General features: G+C 45.3%; 1 protein-coding gene across 3 annotated transcripts in view; it reads right to left on the reverse strand.

The window, feature by feature from the left end:
* Positions 1–23,511, reverse strand: part of LOC138299526 (phospholipid-transporting ATPase ABCA1-like) — a 2,649,159-nt gene that overhangs the window by 331,092 nt on the left and 2,294,556 nt on the right. For all 3 annotated transcript variants that reach the window (XM_069237840.1, XM_069237822.1, XM_069237830.1), the window contains one exon: positions 21,218–21,359. In XM_069237840.1, coding sequence (XP_069093941.1) covers positions 21,218–21,359 — 142 coding nt within the window. The remainder of the gene's footprint in view (positions 1–21,217; positions 21,360–23,511) is intronic.

Here is a 23,511-nt window from a genome sequence, read left to right on the forward strand (position 1 = left end):
GTAGTCCACACAAAACCTCATCTCTTTCTTTCCATCTTTGGTGTGAGGCTTGGGGACTAAGACCACTGGGCTAGCCCAGGGGCTGTCAGAGCGCTCAATTACTCCCAATTCCAGCATCTTGTGGACTTCCACCTTGATGCTTTCTTTAACATGGTCAGATTGTCTAAAGATTTTGTTCTTGACAGGCATGCTGTCTCCTGTGTCCACATCATGGGTACACAGGTGTGTCTGACCAGGGGTTAAGGAGAAGAGTTCAGGAAACTGTTGTAGGACTCTCCTACAATCAGCTTGCTGTTGGCCAGAGAGGGTGTCTGAGTAGATCACTCCATCTACTGTACCATCTTTTGGGTCTGATGACAGAAGATCAGGGAGAGGTTCACTCTCTGCCTCCTGATCCTCATCTGTTACCATCAACAGATTGACATCAGCCCTGTTGTGGAAGAGCTTAAGGCGGTTTACATGGATCACCCTCTTGGGGCTCCTGCTTGTGCCCAGGTCCACCAAGTAGGTGACCTGACTCTTCCTCTCTAGTACTGGGTAAGGGCCACTCCATTTGTCCTGGAGTGCCCTGGGAGCCACAGGCTCCAGAACCCAGACTTTCTGCCCTGGTTGGAACTCAACCAGTGCAGCCTTTTGGTCATACCAAAACTTCTGGAGCTGTTGGCTGGCCTCAAGGTTTTTGGTTGCCTTTTCCATGTACTCTGCCATTCTAGAGCGAAGGCCAAGTACATAGTCCACTATGTCTTGTTTTGGCTCATGGAGAGGTCTCTCCCAGCCTTCTTTAACAAGGGCAAGTGGTCCCCTTACAGGATGACCAAACAGAAGTTCAAAGGGTGAGAATCCTACTCCCTTCTGTGGCACCTCTCTGTAAGCGAAAAGCAGACATGGCAAGAGGACATCCCATCTCCTTTTGAGCTTTTCTGGGAGCCCCATGATCATGCCTTTTAATGTCTTGTTGAATCTCTCAACCAAGCCATTAGTTTGTGGGTGGTATGGTGTAGTGAATTTATAAGTCACTCCACACTCATTCCACATGTGCTTTAGGTATGCTGACATGAAGTTGGTACCTCTGTCAGACACCACCTCCTTAGGGAAACCCACTCTGGTAAAGATACCAATGAGGGCCTTGGCTACTGCAGGGGCAGTAGTCGACCTAAGGGGAATAGCTTCAGGATACCTGGTAGCATGATCCACTACTACCAGGATATACATATTTCCTGAGGCTGTGGGAGGTTCTAGTGGACCAACTATGTCCACACCCACTCTTTCAAAGGGAACCCCCACCACTGGAAGTGGAATGAGGGGGGCCTTTGGGTGCCCACCTGTCTTACCACTGGCTTGACAGGTGGGGCAGGAGAGGCAAAACTCCTTAACCATGTTGGACATATTGGGCCAGTAGAAGTGGTTGACTAACCTCTCCCACGTCTTGGTTTGTCCCAAATGTCCAGCAAGGGGAATGTCATGGGCCAATGTGAGGATGAACTTCCTGAACAGCTGAGGCACTACCACTCTCCTAGTGGCACCAGGTTTGGGGTCTCTGGCCTCAGTGTACAGGAGTCCATCTTCCCAATAGACCCTATGCGTTCCATTTTTCTTGCTTTTGGACTCTTCAGCAGCTTGCTGCCTAAGGCCTTCAAGAGAGGGACAGGTTTCTTGTCCCTTACACAGCTCCTCCCTTGAGGGTCCCCCTGGGCCTAAGAGCTCAACCTGATAAGGTTCAAGCTCCAAAGGCTCAGTTCCCTCAGAGGGCAGAACTTCTTCCTGAGAAGAGAGGTTCCCTTTCTTTTGCTGTGTTGCAGTTGGTTTCCCAACTGACTTTCCTTTCCTCTTGGTAGGCTGGGCCATTCTTCCAGACTCCAGCTCTACTTGTTCACCCTGTGCCTTGCATTGTGCTCTGGTTTTCACACACACCAGTTCAGGGATACCCAGCATTGCTGCATGGGTTTTTAGTTCTACCTCAGCCCATGCTGAGGACTCCAGGTCATTTCCAAGCAGACAGTCCACTGGGATATTTGAGGAGACCACCACCTGTTTCAGGCCATTGACCCCTCCCCATTCTAAAGTAACCATTGCCATGGGATGTACTTTTCTCTGATTGTCAGCGTTGGTGACTGTGTAAGTTTTTCCAGTCAGGTATTGGCCAGGGGAAACCAGTTTCTCTGTCACCATGGTGACACTGGCACCTGTATCCCTCAGGCCCTCTATTCTAGTCCCATTAATTAAGAGTTGCTGTCTGTATTTTTGCATGTTAGGCGGCCAGACAGCTAGTGTGGCTAAATCCACCCCACCCTCAGAAACTAGAGTAGCTTCAGTGTGGACCCTGATTTGCTCTGGGCACACTGTTGATCCCACTTGGAGACTAGCCATACCAGTGTTACCTGGATGGGAGTTTGGAGTGGAACCTTTCTTGGGACAGGCCTTGTCTCCAGTTTGGTGTCCATGCTGTTTACAGCTATGACACCAGGCCTTTTTGGGATCAAAGTTTTTACCCTTGTACCCATTGTTTTGTGAAGAGGCTCTGGGCCCACCCTCCTGTGCAGGTTTTTGGGGGCCTGTAGAAGACTCTTTACTATTTTTAGTTTTGGTTGTCTCATCACCCTTCCCCTGGGGAGTCTTTGTGACCCCTTTCTTTTGGTCACCCCCTGTTGAAGTCTTGGACACCCTTGTCTTGACCCAATGGTCCGCCTTCTTTCCCAATTCTTGGGGAGAAATTGGTCCTAGGTCTACCAGATGCTGATGCAGTTTATCATTGAAACAATTACTTAACAGGTGTTCTTTCACAAATAAATTGTACAGCCCATCATAATTACTTACACCACTGCCTTGAATCCAACCATCTAGTGTTTTCACTGAGTAGTCTACAAAGTCAACCCAGGTCTGGCTCGAGGATTTTTGAGCCCCCCTGAATCTAATCCTATACTCCTCAGTGGAGAATCCAAAGCCCTCAATCAGGGTACCCTTCATGAGGTCATAAGATTCTGCATCTTGTCCAGAGAGTGTGAGGAGTCTATCCCTACACTTTCCTGTGAACATTTCCCAAAGGAGAGCACCCCAGTGAGATCTGTTCACTTTTCTGGTTACACAAGCCCTCTCAAAAGCTGTGAACCATTTGGTGATGTCATCACCATCTTCATATTTAGTTACAATCCCTTTAGGGATTTTCAACATGTCAGGAGAATCTCTGACCCTATTTATGTTGCTGCCACCATTGATGGGTCCTAGGCCCATCTCTTGTCTTTCCCTCTCTATGGCTAGGATCTGTCTTTCCAAAGCCAATCTTTTGGCCATCCTGGCTAACTGGATGTCCTCTTCACTGGGGTTATCCTCAGTGATTTCAGAGGTGTTGGTCTCTCCTGTGAGGGAACCAGCATCTCTGACTATTATTTTTGGAGTCAGGGTTTGAGGGACCCTGTTCTCCCTAGATAGGACTGGTAGGGGGGAATTGTCCTCCAAGTCACTATCCTCTTCCTCTGAGTTGCCACCCTCAGAGGGGTTGGCCTTTTCAAACTCTGCCAAAAGCTCCTGGAGCTGTATTTTGGTAGGTTTGGGGCCCATTGTTATTTTCTTTATTTTACAGAGTGACCTTAGCTCCCTCATCTTAAGATGGAGGTAAGGTGTGGTGTCGAGTTCCACCACAGTCACATCTGTGCTAGACATTTTGCTTCTAAAAGTTGGAATACTTTTTAAGAATCTACAACTGGTTCTAGAGTCTAATTCAAACTTTTACAAACTTTTAAACTCTAAAAGAAATGCTAAACAGGATCTAACACAAGGCCCTAGCAGGTCTTTTAAGAATTTAGAAAACTTTTCAAATTGCAAAAATCAATTTCTAATGACAATTTTGGAATTTGTCGTGTGATCAGGTATTGGCTGAGTAGTCCAGCAAATGCAAAGTCTTGTACCCCACCGCTGATCCACCAATGTAGGAAGTTGGCTCTGTATGTGCTATTTCAAAGTAAGGAATAGCATGCACAGAGTCCAAGGGTTCCCCTTAGAGGTAAAATAGTGGTAAAAATAGATAATACTAATGCTCTATTTTGTGGTAGTGTGGTCGAGCAGTAGGCTTATCCAAGGAGTAGTGTTAAGCATTTGTTGTACATACACATAGACAATAAATGAGGTACACACACTCAGAGACAAATCCAGCCAATAGGTTTTTATATAGAAAAATATCTTTTCTTAGTTTATTTTAAGAACCACAGGTTCAAATTCTACATGTAATATCTCATTCGAAAGGTATTGCAGGTAAGTACTTTAGGAACTTCAAATCATCAAAATTGCATGTATACTTTTCAAGTTATTCACAAATAGCTGTTTTAAAAGTGGACACTTAGTGCAATTTTCACAGTTCCTAGGGGAGGTAAGTATTTGTTAGTTTTACCAGGTAAGTAAGACACTTACAGGGTTCAGTTCTTGGTCCAAGGTAGCCCACCGTTGGGGGTTCAGAGCAACCCCAAAGTCACCACACCAGCAGCTCAGGGCCGGTCAGGTGCAGAGTTCAAAGTGGTGCCCAAAACACATAGGCTAGAATGGAGAGAAGGGGGTGCCCCGGTTCCGGTCTGCTTGCAGGTAAGTACCCGCGTCTTCGGAGGGCAGACCAGGGGGGTTTTGTAGGGCACCGGGGGGGACACAAGTCCACACAGAAATTTCACCCTCAGCGGCGCGGGGGCGGCCGGGTGCAGAGTAGAAACAAGCGTCGGGTTCGCAATGTTAGTCTATGAGAGATCTCGGGATCTCTTCAGCGCTGCAGGCAGGCAAGGGGGGGATTCCTCGGGGAAACCTCCACTTGGGCAAGGGAGAGGGACTCCTGGGGGTCACTTCTCCAGTGAAAGTCCGGTCCTTCGGGTCCTGGGGGCTGCGGGTGCAGGGTCTCTCCCAGGCGTCGGGACTTTAGGTTCAAAGAGTCGCGGTCAGGGGAAGCCTCGGGATTCCCTCTGCAGGCGGCGCTGTGGGGGCTCAGGGGGGACAGGTTTTGGTACTCACAGTATCAGAGTAGTCCTGGGGTCCCTCCTGAGGTGTCGGATCTCCACCAGTCGAGTCGGGGTCGCCGGGTGCAGTGTTGCAAGTCTCACGCTTCTTGCGGGGAGCTTGCAGGGTTCTTTAAAGCTGCTGGAAACAAAGTTGCAGCTTTTCCTGGAGCAGGTCCGCTGTCCTCTGGAGTTTCTTGTCTTTTCGAAGCAGGGGCAGTCCTCAGAGGATGTCGAGGTCGCTGGTCCCCTTGGAAGGCGTCGCTGGAGCAGGATCTTTGGAAGGCAGGAGACAGGCCGGTGAGTTTCTGGAGCCAAGGCAGTTGCCGTCTTCTGGTCTTCCGCTGCAGGGGTTTCAGCTAGGCAGTCCTTCTTCTTGTAGTTGCAGGAATCTAATTTTCTAGGGTTCAGGGTAGCCCTTAAATACTAAATTTAAGGGCGTGTTTAGGTCTGGGGGGGTTAGTAGCCAATGGCTACTAGCCCTGAGGGTGGGTACACCCTCTTTGTGCCTCCTCCCAAGGGGAGGGGGTCACAATCCTAACCCTATTGGGGGAATCCTCCATCTGCAAGATGGAGGATTTCTAAAAGTTAGAGTCACCTCAGCTCAGGACACCTTAGGGGCTGTCCTGACTGGCCAGTGACTCCTCCTTGTTATTCTCATTATTTTCTCCGGCCTTGCCGCCAAAAGTGGGGCCTGGCCGGAGGGGGCGGGCAACTCCACTAGCTGGAGTGTCCTGCTGGGTTGGCACAAAGGAGGTGAGCCTTTGAGGCTCACCGCCAGGTGTGACAATTCCTGCCTGGGAGAGGTGTTAGCATCTCCACCCAGTGCAGGCTTTGTTACTGGCCTCAGAGTGACAAAGGCACTCTCCCCATGGGGCCAGCAACATGTCTCGGTTTGTGGCAGGCTGCTAAAACTAGTCAGCCTACACAGATAGTCGGTTAAGTTTCAGGGGGCACCTCTAAGGTGCCCTCTGTGGTGTATTTTTCAATAACATGTACACTGGCATCAGTGTGCATTTATTGTGCTGAGAAGTTTGATACCAAACTTCCCAGTTTTCAGTGTAGCCATTATGGTGCTGTGGAGTTCGTGTTTGACAGACTCCCAGACCATATACTCTTATGGCTACCCTGCACTTACAATGTCTAAGGTTTTGTTTAGACACTGTAGGGGTACCATGCTCATGCACTGGTACCCTCACCCATGGTATAGTGCACCCTGCCTTAGGGCTGTAAGGCCTGCTAGAGGGGTGTCTTACCTATACTGCATAGGCAGTGAGAGGCTGGCATGGCACCCTGAGGGGAGTGCCATGTCGACTTACTCGTTTTGTCCTCACTAGCACACACAAGCTGGCAAGCAGGGTGTCTGTGCTGAGTGAGAGGTCTCCAGGGTGGCATAAGACATGCTGCAGCCCTTAGAGACCTTCCTTGGCATCAGGGCCCTTGGTACTAGAAGTACCAGTTACAAGGGACTTATCTGGATGCCAGGGTCTGCCAATTGTGGATACAAAAGTACAGGTTAGGGAAAGAACACTGGTGCTGGGGCCTGGTTAGCAGGCCTCAGCACACTTTCAATTGTAAACATAGCATCAGCAAAGGCAAAAAGTCAGGGGGCAACCATGCCAAGGAGGCATTTCCTTACAACAGGGATGCAAGAACATGTGGACCATACGATGAAGGTACAAGCTACTTGTGCAAGCAGGGATATGTTACAGGTACACAGTGTGCAGCGCAGGATTACAATCACTATCCACCAACACATTAGTACAAGTGACTGGTCAAACCAAATGTTTTATTAGACGGTTCAGTATATAGGCTTTCAATATGTCTGAACTGTTGGAAATCAAGAATGAGTGACAGGTACAGACCCCTAGACCACAGAATGAAGGCATTTGCCAGACATTGTCCTGTAGAATAGGCCAACATTAAAGGGTTGTTGTCAGCAGATTCAGTCTTATCATATACTAGACCAAAGTAATCCAGCATCACATAATCCAAGATACAGACAGATGGCAGTACAACAGTTCCTGATCACAGGGCCATCATAATCCAGTTATCAGGCATCTGGTGATATGACCCAAACATATGTCAGTGCTGTCGCACAGGCACTATGGCCTGCAAAGGTGAAATATATCTACAGCTATATACAAGCCATATAAAAAGAGCGGTTGCCAAAGTGAAGGAACAATGACTTGGTCAAACGCTAGAGCTACATATTTTATGACCAAATGATGACACACATGATTCATCAGGCCCACCACAACACACCAAACAAGTGCAATGACCGCTTTTGAACCTCCTCCCAAACACTGTGTAAACTGTCTTGGTAGAGGTCCCATACATCCAAACTCTGTGACCTACATTATCTGGAGCAATCATTGTCTACTTTATATGTCAGAACAGTATCAGATACCTACCAATGTCACAACAGTAAAATGCCCACATGAAGATGTCAGGGTGAAGGTTCCTGTGCAAGAGCAAAATAAGGAGTATAGGCTTGAAACCATACCTATGACACAAGTCACATAGCAAGACCTGGAAAAAAGTACAGTGCAAGGAAACTGACACAAACATAGCAACATCATCAAGGTGGGGATGTGTCAAAAGCTATCTCATCAAGCAGCCTTTGGCTGAATATTGCAGAGTATCAGCTGTTTCCAAAACACTCAACCTCACACATTCTCACAACTACAATTAATTGTACAGTTACAGTATTTACGTAACATAACATACACTCATGAAAAGTAGCTGCTGATGAGATCTTCCCACAGGTCAGCTCCTTCCTCGTCATCACTGTCATCCTCATTTGGCATTTCAGGAGTCACAACCGGTGGCACTGCAGGCTCCCCCACCTCTGGGATGTACGGCTATTCCATCGCACTGCGATATTGTGAAGCATGTAGCATGCCACAGTTATCTGACACACTTTCCCGGGTGAGTAGAGAAGGGCTCCACCAGTCTGGTCCAGGCAACTGAATCTAGCTTTCAGGAGCCCAAAGCTCTCTCCACTGGCTGCCATGTTCTTCCATGGGCCTCATTGAAACAAACTTCCCCTGGTGTAGTTAGATTCCTCACCAGCGTCAACATCCAAGGACAATTTGGGTATGTGGAGTCCCCTGATTGGGACATAGGTGCAACAATGAGTCACTCACTTCATAAATGTGGCACCTGACACTGCACACACGCAATCAGGACAGACGTGACTTCTGAACCAGCCAGGCCCTCTCTAGGTATAGTTGTAACATCAGCTAGGGTATGGTGCTGTTCCGCATTATAAAGGAATCATGGGCTGATCCTGGGTAACGGGCACAGGCATGCAAGATGTACCGATGTAGAGATCCGCCAAACAGACAATTTGCACGTTGATGGAATAGAAGTTATTGCTGTTACAATAGACTTGTTCAGTGGTCTGCAGTGGCACCAATCCAACATGTGTGCCATCAATGGCTCTACCACATGTGGGAGGTGAATAAAACCATAAAAGTCAGCCTTCACATTAGCTAAATCCTCACGTCAGGGGAACCTGATAAAACTGTCAATGTGTTTCAACATTGCTGTGAGGAAATCCTTCAACATCAGACTGAACATAGGTTGGGACATATCAACAGAGAGGGCTACTGCATGTTTGAAGAACCCTGTGCCCAGGAAGTGCAAAACTGACATGGCTTTTATAATGGGTGGTATGCAGGTTGGATAACTAATAGCTGGCATCAGATCTGGCTCCAACTGACAGCATAACACTATTGTTTGCCTAGGCAGGTGGTACAACATAGTTATTTGCTGTTGCTCCATGGTCTGAAGGTCTGGCAGTGGATGGTAGACAGAAGTTTGTCGCATCCTCCCTCTCCCAGGATACCTATGCGTGATAAGACATGATTTGTAACATTAGTCAGTGTGTCTACAGCAATATACATTACATATGCCAATCATGTAACAAAGCATTTCTTACCGGATAGACATGACACCAGGTACGCATTCCAGCTGGCAACCACACAAGGGTCACATGTGCCCCCCATGGTTGTCTACACATATGTCCACAACATGGAATTGGATGGAACTCAAAGCTGTGCTACACAATTGGCCCTCTAAATGAGACTGCATATTCCGTCTGCAAAAATAACTATTGGTAGTGGTGAACAACGCATTGCTGTCAAATGCCATCTGTGCCCTGCAATACACTACACTGGGGGCTGTGTAGAAGGACCTACATGACTAGACAGAATAAGATGTTTGCAATGCCATGAAACATATGTTGTAGGTGTGATGCATTTTACAAAGCCATATTCACTATTTCAGGATTCCAAAATGATGGATGCCTGACGTACTCCAATAGATATTAGGAGACGCCTGCAACCTCCAGAGAAAGTTGTCAGGGGAGTTGTAACCATGGCAGACACAGCCGTAGGCTAACGTTGTTGACTGTGGTAGTCGCAGACTATTGGTCGTGTCCACAGTGTGTGTGTGGTGGATGTGACTGCCATGTTGTGCACAGTCACTCACTTGACTCCTGACACTGCTGCCAACAACACCTCTACTACCTGAGCTGTTGTGTACCGTCTCTGGGAGCAATCATGCCACATCCTGCAAGTAACAGGGCCCCTGCCTTCTCTCCAGAGGATCTGGAGAGGCTTGTGGATAAGGTCCTACCCCTGTATGAACAGCTCTTTGGCTCACCAGAGGAACAGGTAAGATTATCATAGGCACAATTGAATCTGTTCTACACCATCCTTTTCCTCCTCCCAGGCTACAATGTGCCCTTGTATGCCAGTAGAGCTTCTTGTGTGCCTGTGGTTGCAGTCTGGGTGACATCAATGGGATGTACATTGCACAAATATTGGTGTCCAGTATTATATATTAAGTGCAGTCACATTGTGTTTTTGAAGTCACAGATACGCCTCGTGTTGGATGCATATAGCTAGGTAAGGAGACTTTACTGCCATCCAATGACATCTCCTACTTTATGATTGTTGTAAATGTTGAACAACATGTGTGTGCATGACAGCATGTGCTATGTATGCATCTGGTATGAGTCATTTGAGGAGCTTGTAAAAATGTGTATAGTACCACAGATTTTCCAAACCACATCAGGCATTGTCAAACCATTGTTTGAACTCCACATCCTGAGTCACTCTGCCCTTCAGGTTGCCACAAAATCCTCATTCCAAATTGCTGATGGCCACATGATGTACTGTCATGCATGTAAGTGATGAAATGTGAGTGTCATGTAGGTTCTGTATGTTCAGCCTGCAGAGATCAGGGCCTGTCATTTGCATCTCCTAGTATGGGACCCAGTCCAGGCTGTGGGAGAGTGCAGTGGCTATGCAACTGTAGCACTGTGTCCACTCCCTGTACACCAGCAGATCCTTTTATGCGGACAATATGATGTTTTAGTGGCAAAACGTGCCCTGAATGCCTCAGTCCATTGACCAGATTAGGAATGGTTACTAAGGTGCATATGTGCATTTTGCCTAATTGTCAATGTGTGTCTTTGACTCATGACATGCCCTTTATTCCCACAGCTCTGTTGTCACCTTCACAGAAGTCATATTTGTCCTGTACAGGCTTATTGCATGACTGACAGTCCCACAGTGCAGACAGTGTGTTGATTCCTGAGAGGCTATGATATGTCAGCCAGTACCTTGGTCACATAACAGACATTGTACAATTAATACCTTTGTATGTTGGATGCCATCCCTGTAGGATAGACACATTGGTCCAAAAGAGGGTTCTGTGGTGCAGGTACATTCAAAAGAACCCACCCCCTAAAGTTGCATGAGTCTGCATTTGGTAGGCCAGATGTCAACACATGCAAAAGGAATACACTTTCTGGACTCACCATGCCAGCCCCTTCTTTGTCACTCAAGTATAATGGTGATCTCTGTACTATGGAAGAGGTCTATAGGGACTGTATGCAGTGAATCAAGCTCAAAGAGTGTGAATGTGTTGGTCCATTCAGGCCTAAGGTGTTGATCCCTCAGAAGCCACATATGTGTGCAGTATTTCAATGTGGCTCACATCAAAGTACATGTGGCTATCTGATATCAGTAGGCTTGCTTAGGTATTGTAGGCCCTGAGCAGGCTAGTGGGTTGGTATGCAGATGGATATGAATGTAGACATGTACCTGTACTTTTTGCCTTGTGTGCTTGACATTTGTGGTGTGTTAAAAAATTGCCAATTTCTAGCTTGGTATTTCTGATGTGTGTGTGACTCAACCATTTGTGTGAAAACTTGTGATTGTAATCTCTTGATTTGTCTCTTGCATCCATGCAGGTCAACACCCATCACCATCAGGGCATATGGAGAGCGATAGCCCCGAAGGTGTTGACCCTAGGGTCCACAGGTGGTCGAGCGCCCAATGTCGCAAGAGGTGGGAGGGCCTGAGACGCTGGGCCCGGAAGATCACGGAGGTCCAGCTGGAGCTGTCATCCCAATGTTTGATGGGGTGCACATCAAAACATACCCCCTTCCGTCATGCATCCTGGCGGTGGCATACCCAGACCTTGATGGGCGTTTCATGGGAGCACAGCAGCCACAAGGGGGTGAGTATAGGGCATATTCCTCCCTGTCACATTGCCAAGCTAATGTGTTAGGTTTTGACATGCCGCCCATAGATTAGGGATGAGCCATGTGTGACACAGTAGATGAGTGACTATGAAGATAAGTAATATGGTACATACTGATGTGCCTTGCCTATTGGCCCAGGGACCTAAGACACAACTGGGTACAATCCACAAAAAATGTGCTCCCTAGGGACAACATATGGCTGTGTACATTGATCAATCAAGTAATGTTCATTGTTGTTGTGGTGAGTGTAAATTCTATGCCACAAACCACTACTCCTCAGTGTTATAGGCCAAAGATAAGGAAGTGATAGATCACTGTCCTCAGCCATGTGTCTGGTCAAATGAGTATTTTGGCATTTGTCACCCAGAAGGCTACTTGTCTTCAATGTGTGAAGGGTGCTTGTGCCTTGCTACTGTCTGTAATGTGAAGATGGCCATCATACATGTGACAGTGCTTACATTGTTCTTTGGGTCAGCAACAGATCAATACTTTCTCTTGGGAAATGGGGAATGTCCATTTACATGATTTGACTGACATACCCTCAACTGTCATTGCATGTCATTTGGCATGTACAACAGCAGTAGCAATGAGGGACAAAACGTGAATGACTAGATGTTTTAGCCACAATGTACATTTCCAGGCCATTGATGTGGCATCATGCAGCAAAGTGCACTGCGCATGTGTGAAGGGGAAGGTTTGTATACTGACTGTTGGCAAACATCATGGAATGACTTGCAGTTATGTTGAAATCACATGTGGTTGAGTACAATCATTCCATTCATCCACAGACATATGAGTTTGCAGGACCAAAATGGAGACAGTGATGTAGCTTCCCATTGGGCAACATGTGGAGTGCCTTCTGCAGGTACTTGCAAATCTCTGTGCCTCTCCAACATACAAAGGACTAATGGCATCTACTGATGCAATCAAAGTATTTTATTGTAAGGGGTGCCAGACATTAGTGGTGATTTCCCTGGGGCTTGCTGATTCATTGTGTTGTGGATGTTAGGGACTTATCTCCCTGTCAGTATGCACATGATGTCTACAGTGTAAATTTACATGCCAACTGTGTGGCATTTCAAAGCAAAATTGGTTCTACCTTCATGACTCCATTGGGACAAAGTTAACTTGGTGAGGTGTGCATTGTTGATGTTCCCAGTGTGACATGAGTAATTCCATGTCATCTTCCATATGCTACTGTACTGTTGCCAGCAACATGGCATGTTCTGGGAGCACAATTTCTTATTGTTGTGTTATTGTGTATGTGACAAATGGATGTCTGCATTCCCTTGTGTAAGATCTGTGGGAATTAAGTTAGCATTGGGCTACTATTGTAAGACAACAGGTAACTGAGGTATGCTCCATGAGGCAAAGCATTGAAGTTGATGAGGTCTCCTACTTGTTCAGTGGTTACTGTGATTGCCCAACTTTAGCCATGCAATTGTAGTTGTCTGAGATCCTGATTTTCGTGAGGGCAACTGTTGAAAGTTCAGGTGGCATACATGCATTTACCTGGTTGCAAAGGGGTGAACTGTGCTGAGATGTGAGGCAGTGTGCTTCCAACCCCCCTTCCTGTTTAAAAGGCTCTCTTGAGCCAGTGAGCTGACAAGCTTTGGAGATGCACCTGTGTGCCTTTGAGTGGTACTTAACCTGAGAGGAATTTGGCAGTATTTCCAGCAACCCCAGATGCATCTTCTTTGTTCTCTACTCTCTACAGATGAAGGGCGGAACCCAGAAACACATGTCTGGAGATATACAGCAATGTCTGCCCCAACTTTGGTGAAAAACTACAGATAATTTTGAAGTAAGCGCTAACTGTGAACTGCATTTACCAGGATGCAAAGGGACGAACTGTGCTGGGATGTGAGGCAGTGTGCTCCCAACCCCCTTCCTGTTTAAAAAGCTCCCTTGAGCCATTGAGCTGATGAGCATTGGAGATACACCTGTATGCCTGTGAGTGGTACTTCACCTGAAAGGAATTTGACACCATTTCCAGCAACCCCAGATGAATTTTCTTTGTTCTCTACTCTCTACTGTTGAAGGGCTGATCCCAGAAACACATGTCTAAAGATATGCAGCAATGTCTGCACCAACTTTGGTGAAAAACTACAGATAATTTTGAAGTAAGCGCTAACTGTGAACTGCATTTACCAGGATGCAAAGGGGCAAACTGTGCTGGGATGTGAGGCAGTGTGCTCCCAACCCCCCCTTCCTGGCATTCAATAATGTGATATGGTACATGTAGGGGCCACTTAGGTGGAGTATGTTGCTGGGACCTACTTGAAATCATGGTAATGTTTGCTAGTCACAGCTGTAGTTCAAGTGTGACCAGGAACATGTCTTGATCCTTTTTCTCTTTGCATTTGGGCATTAGCCAAGGCAAGTGAAGGAAACAGGGCACAGCCAAGTGGGGAAGCATCTGGCTGTGGTACCTCTTGTCAAGACACCACTGACACAGAGAGACCCTGTGGCCTGGTGGGTGAGGGGAGTGCCACAGAGGAGACCAGATCTACATCCCCATCATCAGATTCAACCCCCAGTGGCCACTCCTTAGTGGTGGCAGACCCATCAGGATGTACTCCTGTACCGTCTTTGTCCACCACCCACGTTCTATCGCCACACTCCCTACTGTTCCCCACATAGTTGACCATGCCTGCTCACCCAAGAGGGGGGGCATCTCCTTTGCCACAGGGTCCTCCGCCTCAGCCCCTGTTACCCTGCTTCCCTGAGTGAGGAGGCTATTGACCACCTGAGGAACATCTCTGTGAGTCAGACTGCCATTGTGAATGCCATCCAAGGGTTGGTCAACCACCTTCAGCAGACCAATGCTTTCCCAGAACTCATTAATTCATAGTGCCATGTCTGGTCTTTCAGGCTCTGGCCTCCTCACTGACGGCAGCCAGTCACACACCTCAACACACACCAGCAGCACACATAAACACAAATATCACATGACATACCAGCATGCAGGCACCCACACACATACACCAGCCACCAATTCAGCAGACACCCCCAGTACCCCATTGACCCACACACCACATCAAGCATACACACAGGAACCACCACAACAGTCAGTGTCATATCCACCACACACAGTGTAAGACCCGACATCCTTGGCATGGTCTCCCCTGTCTTTTTTGCCTCTACTTTCTATGTTTTGATTGTGTGCTGCACTTTGCTTTTGCTGATTTTGGTATTCTGGGCACTTTACCACTGCTGGTCAGTGTTAAAATGCAAGTGCTCCCTGTGTAAATTGTATGTGTAATTGTCTTTTCCATGATTGGCATATTTGATTTACTAGTAAGTTCCCAGTAAAGTGCACTGGAGGTACCCAGTGCTTGTAAATCAAATGCTACTAGTGGGCCTGCAGCACTGATTGTGAAACCCACATAAGTAACCCTCTAAACATGGCTCAGACCTGCCACTGTAGTATCCGTGTACACAGTTTTAAACTGCTAATTTGACCTGGCAAGTGTACCCTCTTGCCAGGCCCAAAGGTTCCCTTTTTATACATGTAAGAGAAGACACCCTTAAGGTAGGCTCCAGGTAGCACTACGGGCAGGGTGCAGTATATGTTAAAGGTAGGACATGCACTGGTGTGTTTTTACATGTCCTAACAGTGAAATACTGCCAAATGTGTTTTTCACTGTTGCAAGGCCTGTCTCTCTCACAGGTTAACATGGTGGTTCCCTTTAAGTAACTTTTAAGTTCAGTTTCCCTTTGGGAGCAAGTGGAAATGTGGAGTTTGGGGTCTCTAAACTCACAATTTCAAACTAAAACTTTTGGTAAAGTTGTTTTTTAAATTGTCAGTTTGAAAATGCCACTTTTGGAAAGTGGACATTTTCTTGCCCAAACCACTCTGTGACTCTGCCTGCTTGTGTATTCACTGTCTGGGTCAGACTGACAGTTGGGCTGTTTTTGAATCTCCACTAGACAGTGACACAAAGGGATCTGGGGTATAGCCTGCATATCCTGATGAGCCATCTGGGCTAGAGTGGAAGGAAAAGTTGACACTTACACCTGAAAGGGATGTACTTGCCCTCACACAATGCAGCCTCCAAGCCCCTGGTGTGAGTCTGGAGCCAGGCCTGGACAAGACGGTATCTGGTGAACAGCAGACACTTTCCTTTGATGCATGCCAACTTCAAAGGCAGAAAGATTTTTAGATTACTTCTGGGTTCAAGAGGAACTTCTGCCAAGGAGAAGAGCTGAAGAGCTGGAGGAGTACTGCCCCTTTGCCTGCAACCGCTTTGCTGGGTTGGCCTGCAGTTGCTGTTTCTGACTGAAAGAGGACAAAGACTGGACTTTCTGGTATGTTCCCGCTTGTGGAGTGTCTACAAAGGCTTGGATTGAGCTTGCCTCATGTTTTGAAGTCTCTTGGCCATCAAAGACTTCCTCTGCCAGCACCTGGACTCTCTGCTGAGACTCGTACCCTGCCAAGTGGTGTCCTATCCTGTCCCTGGGCCCGTGAGAGGTGAAGCTGGTGGAACCAAGACAAATCTAAATACAGGAGTTGTGTGGAAAAATTCAATCCACCACCTGCATCGCAGGTGAAAAATCGATGCACCACCTGCATCGTGCCTGTCCAGATATCGATGCATCGCTCTGTTGTGGGAGATAAAAACAACGCATCACCTACCTAATCGGAGAAGAAATGACGCACGGCCTCACTTTCGAGTAAGAAATCGATGCATTGCTGATTTTTCCCATTCACGCTCACCCATGCAGCTTTTTTTAATGCAAATGAGGCACTTTGTGTGACATCAACACATCCATTATTTTCTAATGGGTAAGACTCTTTTTTATTTAAAAAATCATATCTTTACTTGTGTATGTTGGATTTTTGTTGTTTTGGTCTTGTGTGATTTAGGTAAATATTGGTTATTGTTCTAAACTGGAGTGGTATCCATTTTTTAGTGTTCTCATTGTATTACTGTGTGTGTTGGTTCAAATACTTTATGCATTGCCTTTGAATTAACACCTGACTGCCTGTGCCAAGCTACCAAAAGGGTGAGCGTGGTTATCGTAAGTGTCTACCTACATTGCGCTGACTGGAGTGAGGGTCCCTGTTTGGACAGAGTGCAAACTGACGGCCAACCAGAGACCCCATTTCTAACACTCAGCATGCCCATAGACACCACCCTAAAAGATACACAAACATCAACCACATATACCATACTCACCAACACCACCCCATCCAACACACAGACATCCACCACATCATCATACCTGCAGACACACCCCAACAAACACACAAACATCCACTACTAACAGCATACCCAGAGACACCACCCCAACAGACACCACTCTATCACCCAGCACCTCAACCTCAGAGCCCCTGATGAAACGAGAACGCCCACACTCACTCACACAACAGACACCACCTAAACAGAAACATACCTCACTCACACACACACCCAAAACATCTACACCCAGACACACCCGATGACCACTCCCTCAACCTCCAGATACCCAATCCCTTCTAATGACCGTCCCCATGTTCCGAAGGATAGTTTCCTTTTCAACCTTGCCCTTTCTCCTGTTCGCTCCACCTCCATCCCAAACCCAAAAGGCCCTGAGCCACATCCCAACCCATCCTTCTAGATCAAAGTCCTCCCCTGTCCCACCTGCCACCTGCAAGCTCCCAGACCCCCCCAAGTATAAGCCCACCCCTCCTAACAAACATTCTGCTCCTGTCAAACCCAAACCCACCTATTCCAAATCCAACCCCCCTCTCAAGGATGATCGTTGAGGGGCCTGCCTGCCCACTTGATACCCCTTCTTGTGGCGATTCTCTGGCAGTAATAGGAGTCCCGTGTGGACACAGTAATGTGCAATAACTTCATGATGGACTGAACAAATGGCCTTTGCTCATTATCATTTTGGTAAAGAAATATACCCAAATAGTTGTTTTTTTGGGTGCACATGTGTCCTACATTTCCTTTTCTACCTTTATGTTGTACCAAAGTAGTTTGTGTTGTCTGCCTACAGTTGTGAGTGTTTCAGGCTGATTGCTGATCCATTTGCTGTTGTTATGAAAATATGACCTTGTGGGCAGTGCTGGTGTCACTCAGGACAAAGGTATATGTTAACTGAATGTATATGTGTTTTTAATGCAATTGTTATGTCATTGGATTGTGTTCTGCATGGTAACTATTTAATCTAGTGTGGTCCAATGTCAGCATGTTTGGTGTCAGATTTGTTCTCCTGATATGGATTGTATGTTGGTCTCATGTGTGGCAGTTTGTGTTTTCTTTGTGCAGACGTGAAGGGTGTTCATTTGTGCTAGATTATTTTGCATTAGACTGTGCATGTGTCTATTTTGCTGTGTGTACCTTGCATGTAGGTTTGTGTACTTACAGCTGGTTGAGTTCACAGTGTTGTGGATTTCGTGCACCTTTGATGGACAGCATCAGAACATGCATGATGAGCTTCATGGAGGCGCTGGACATGTAACGCTGCCTGCAGGTGAGTTTCTCCCTTTATACTCTCCATTTTCACCTGCTGAGATTTGGTGGTTGGACCGCCATAGTCACATTGGCACTGTGCAACCTCATAATGTATCTAGCAGAAATGTAGGCTCGGCCGGCCTGTTTATTCTGCCTCCTCAGCACGGCGGTCTGTGCTGCCTGGCGGTGCTGGTGTGACCGTGGTGGTCTTTGCTCCATAGGCCTGCATGTCTCGTTATACAGTGATCCGATTGTCCACTACTGCCATGGGGGTGCACAGACCGCCAAACTCGTAATGAGGACGTATGTCTTGTTTTTTTAACAAAATATAGAACAGAATACATAGAATCTCTAGAACAGCTTCTACTTCGCAATCAATTTTTTTTTGTATTACTGACTTTATCCTACCCTCATCATCACTGGTACATTCTCCAAGAAAAAAATATGAACTGTTAATCATGTGATCATCCTAATGGAGATCTTATGCACCTTTTATTTCATTGTCCCTCCAGAGCATCTATTTGGGAATATACGTGTTCTCAACTCACTTCAGTTTTTCACTTGTATTCCTCACTATCTCCATTGACACTTTTCTTAGGTAGTCTGTCTGAGGATATTAACTCTGATTTTAATAATTTGAAGTTCTGCATCTCATGTTGGTTCTGGCATTTCAAGAGATTACATTTAATTAGAAATGTTCTTCTAACTATCATACAAAGCGTGGGTGTATAACATTTGTCATTATCATAGATTCAATACTGCTTTTACTTCATTGTATTATCCGTTGCTAGAGAGTTATATTGGTTACCATAACTTAATTTTTTGAGATACCATTGAAGTACAATATTTGTATTTCTGCTGAACTTTTTAAACCACTATAAGATGTTTATTTCTCTGCATTTGTTCACAGTATTGATTTTCACTTTCTAATATTGAACATTTATTTTCTATATTGCATGAAGTTATTAACAGTTGGTCTTCAATTTCGATATCTTTCCTTTTCCCCACTCCTTCCTTTCATACCCGAATAATTCAGAAAATATTAAGCAGCTTCGCTTCGTATTGACATTTTTGTAATCTTATTGTATTCTTGACAAATATATTTAGTTATATTTACTATATTTTGTCTTTGCTCTTTCTCAAAAATGCTGATTTACCTTAAAAAAGAAAAGTTGGTCTCTAATGCACAAGGATAACTATCCACCTATTCTGAAACGTCTGAGGTCAATGAGCACGAAATGTTTAAAACTATACCAAAGCTCCACAGCAAAGTTTGTTCCGGGTTGTAAGAATGGAATTTCTAATGCCTTGGTTTTTGCCCTGGCAGCATTAGATATGGGGGAAGAACGTTCCATGTTCCTGCAACACTGCAAAAGTTGTTCAATGTGCCAGCACTTGCGAGAGTATTAGCATTGCAGGGAATTCTACAAATGATGGTGGGGCAACAGCTTTGTCTTCCAGGAAAGCCTATCGCCCCCTTCTTGCGCTTTGGGCATTTTTCATAAAAGCAAATCAATATAAATTTCGATCCTTGATTTTGTAGTAAAACACAGAAATAGCAAAGAGGACCCAGTTTTTTTGAGTAAAATAAATATTTCCTCGTTTTAAAAATATTTGTGCTTATAGGTGAGCTTGTATTTGTTGTGGAACCACAGTTCAGTGCGTTAGCTGTAGCCAGGCGGAATGTAGCTGAAAGCAGGTTCATACAGTTTGAAGGTTGCTCAGGTGAGAAGGAAAAGATGGATTTAAGGGTCCAAAAGTACAAGAGGTATTAGCAAATTGGTTAAGAAACTACTTCTTCGGGCAGCAGAGGCGCAGAAGGTAATGCAAGTGAGGGATAAGGTTAGCACAGTAATGAAGAGTGTCCAACTCACTATTTTTGAGAAACCTATTGTGAGTGATAAGACTGAACCTGAGAATCACTGGACAAATGTAAGATTGATTTGGTTAGCTTGGCTATGGGTAGCCTAAATAAAAATGTTATTTAATAGACTGGCTTATGGGATACCCAGAACACTAGTTCAGTCATAAATGCCCTCAGTCTCCACAGTGATACTGAAATTTCATTGACTATCTGGGGCCCTATCATGATAGTCTTTTTTCTGCACAGAGCTGAGAGCCTATTTCATGCACCTGCATGAGGATAAAGCGAACTCATTTACCTAATATTTCTCTTTGAGTTAGTGTTTTCATTTTTAAATTGAACAGCATGAAAACTGTGTGCAGTGCTAGCGTCTTATTGTTTCTAAGCTGCTCTGTCTGAAAACAAAACACTAATTCAGAGAAATGCAGAGTTAAATTAATTCATTTCTGCCCTGCAGAGCATTAAATAGACTTCGGCTCTACTGCACCAGCAAAAAACACCTTAATACCGCACCCTGGGCTGTAGCACAGATAGAGCTCATTTGCAGTTTTTTGCACCGGGCGCACCTTTTAAAAGACGCGCATGGCGCAAACAAGGGAAAGCGCTGAATTAGGATGAATGCGCTGCCCCCTGGGCAGCCGCAAACTTGCACTGCTTAGGGTCAGCGCATTCATGTGAAAAACGGAGCAACTACTTTGAAACCGCTCCACGTTTCACAATTCAGGCAGGAATCTGCCTCCACTTTTAGGGGGAATTAAGGACCCCCCTTTCAGTCAGGCGCAGAGAGTGACTGCACCCAGCCTGCAAGGGGATGTCTGCAGAATCCATGACACCCCTCTGCCTCCTCCAGAGGCTGCCATCAGGAGGCTCACTGTGAGTGCGCCTCCTGACAGCTTCTTTGCCTCTGTGCCAGTGTGTACGATACGGCATGGGTGCAAAAGGAATCCCTCATTTGCATGGGGTAACGCCCCTGTGCAAATGAGGGAACACCGCTGATGAGAGCACTGATGCTTTATGTGTGCCAGCGCTATTGGTATTACAGAAGGTGACGAACAAGCATGTGCGGCCCCTTCTGTAATACCAAAGTGCCCCAGAGGTGTGCAAAGCTGTTGTGCCTCTGGGGCACTTCCACAATACGTCCCCTTTTGAGATAAACATTTGCTCTCCGAAGTCTGGAGACCAGACTGCTGTAGAAAAAACTGCCACATGCAAAGTAAAAAAGAAAGGAATTCAGAAGTTATATTTAAATTAAATGTTTTTTGTTTGATATTAACTGGAACCTAGAGGAGGAAAAAACAAAATAAAAACAAAATAAAATGAACTTTAAGAAGTGTAACAAATACTCTGAAAGCAACAGTACAACAGTACAACCTACCTTCTGAACATCATTTTCAGGAACTCCACGGAGCCGAGCGTAGAACTCCAAATGCTCTCGTCCATTGAGGAGGTCATCAATGGCGTCAAATTGAGGACAATAGCCCATGTTCTGATGAACCTCTCTCATGTGAGTTAGAATGCTGTCAAAGCAAATAATTAGTTAGCAACATGACCATTCGTCAGAAGTCTGATATATGAAAGCAGAACATTAGTATGATTGAGAGCATATATGTTGTTAGTATAATTTAAGTATTTTTGTCTAGCCACGCACACTAATTTCCCTGACACAAGAATGAATATTCCACTTTTTGAACACACTTCACCTTCTTGTACTTCTTGGAAAAGCAGAGAGAGAGGTTAGGAACCTGGGACTGGGCTAGTATTTGTTAATGACCGTAACATTCACTCAGGGCGGACTTTAGAGCTGGTGGCGCCCAGTGCGACAATCTATGTTTGCGCTTCCCCATGGCCTCCTCCTTTAGATTCCCACACTACCACCCACCAAGAGTGCCCCTCATCTCTCCATAGCAACTCTCTCACACATGCGTTTCATTTGTTTTAAAGTACTGGTAAAGGCCATCTCTACTAAACCACTCAGCTATCCACACAAAATACAGATCTGTTCTTTGCAGCAGACATATTAACACTCAGTGGCGAGTCAGAACAGCCACTGGACAACACTCAATCTTTCTCTCTCTCTATCAAGAACATTATTCACAAGAGATTGAATGCCAGGTATATCCTGGAGTTAAATTTTCACAGGAGATACCAGCAAGTGAATTTCACAAGGTTTTCTGTAGATTCGTCTATTTTTCACCAAGCAGCATGAAAAAAAACCTGAAACTAAGCATAGCAGAAACAGGAAGAAAAATAAACTCAAGGTACACCTTTGCTCTTCACGCGCTTCGCTATCACTGTTTAATCCTTAAAATTGCTTTCTTGTGGTGAAAAGAAGTGATGCATCTTTTTAGGGTGGCATCTGAGAAATTCGTGGATTGGCAGTCAATCGGCTATAATGTGTTAATATGTGTTTAATAGTCGAACTGCTCTAGCTATACAGAAGAGTCAAGATTACAAATGCGTGGCATACAGATGCACCCCTAATGGAGGGTATATGGCCCTGTTTGTTGCAGAATATAACCTATGCTCCTAACTTAAAGTTGATTGAATCTTGTGGGAAGTACAGTGCACACTATTTCTTTGGCAAAGGCAGCAGTGGTCACCTAATTTGTGAATCAATCATAATTATTTAATTTGAACAACAGGAATGTCAAATCAGTCTGAAGGCAAGTGGCCTTTGTTATTTCATTACTGAAGGAAGAAACAGAAGGAGAAATTGAATTTAACTGCGAGGACTCTAATCTGTGACCATAAAAACAATGTCTCTCCAGTTTATCTAATACCACCAGTAGTGGACACCTGTTTCAACATTTTAGTTCAAAAATGTAATACCCTGCTCCTCAATGGTGAGCTGAGAGAGCAACTAGTGAACATGTACGTCAATATACATTAACTGAACATGGCTGGGAAAATCATTCCATGGTTCGAAATAATAATGCCACTACTACTGATAACGCGTCCAGCCCTTATAAATTACCTGTACCTGGACACGTTGGAGGTCGGTGAATCTTTTAACCGAGTCGGGCTCTCCTCATCCTAAATAGTCGAGTCTCTCAAATCAATAATCATTAACTGTTACAATCGGTAATCAGCACTCAATTAATGGATCAATATAACACATCAGAAATCAATAACAGTTGGTATTTCGGCGCACCATGACCTTTCAGTCATGAATAACCACACCAGTTTATTAAAAGTTAGTGAATTTATTTCCCTATATTAACAAAGCTAGCACGATATATATGTGTCTCAAAACCAATTGATATATGTATATGAACATTACTAGCTGTCCATAACGGCGGAAGAAACGCAATCTACGCAAAATCTGAATAATGATACACTCTGTTATAGCAATGCAAATTACCAATGTGACTAACTGTATTTGACTAATTGCATACATTCGGTCAGCATAACAAGATTTCAATTCTTCATGATACATTGAATGAATACCTCAACTAACCTCTAATTAGCATTGGCATGTGGGACTTCATGCAAAACGAATTTAGTCAACACAAATTTGGAAAAGTTCTAGCTAGGATCCTATCAAAATAGCAGTTGGTACCTAAAAGGAAAAAAAACACAATGCATAATACATTTATCCTTTCATATTTACCAAATACAATCAGCATTCAAGAAAAGTCTTCGTCCTTCAGGTACCGGTTGATCAGCATG

Source organism: Pleurodeles waltl, chromosome 1_2 (genome assembly GCF_031143425.1).
Source record: "Pleurodeles waltl isolate 20211129_DDA chromosome 1_2, aPleWal1.hap1.20221129, whole genome shotgun sequence".
Taxonomy (NCBI): Eukaryota; Metazoa; Chordata; class Amphibia; order Caudata; family Salamandridae; genus Pleurodeles; species Pleurodeles waltl.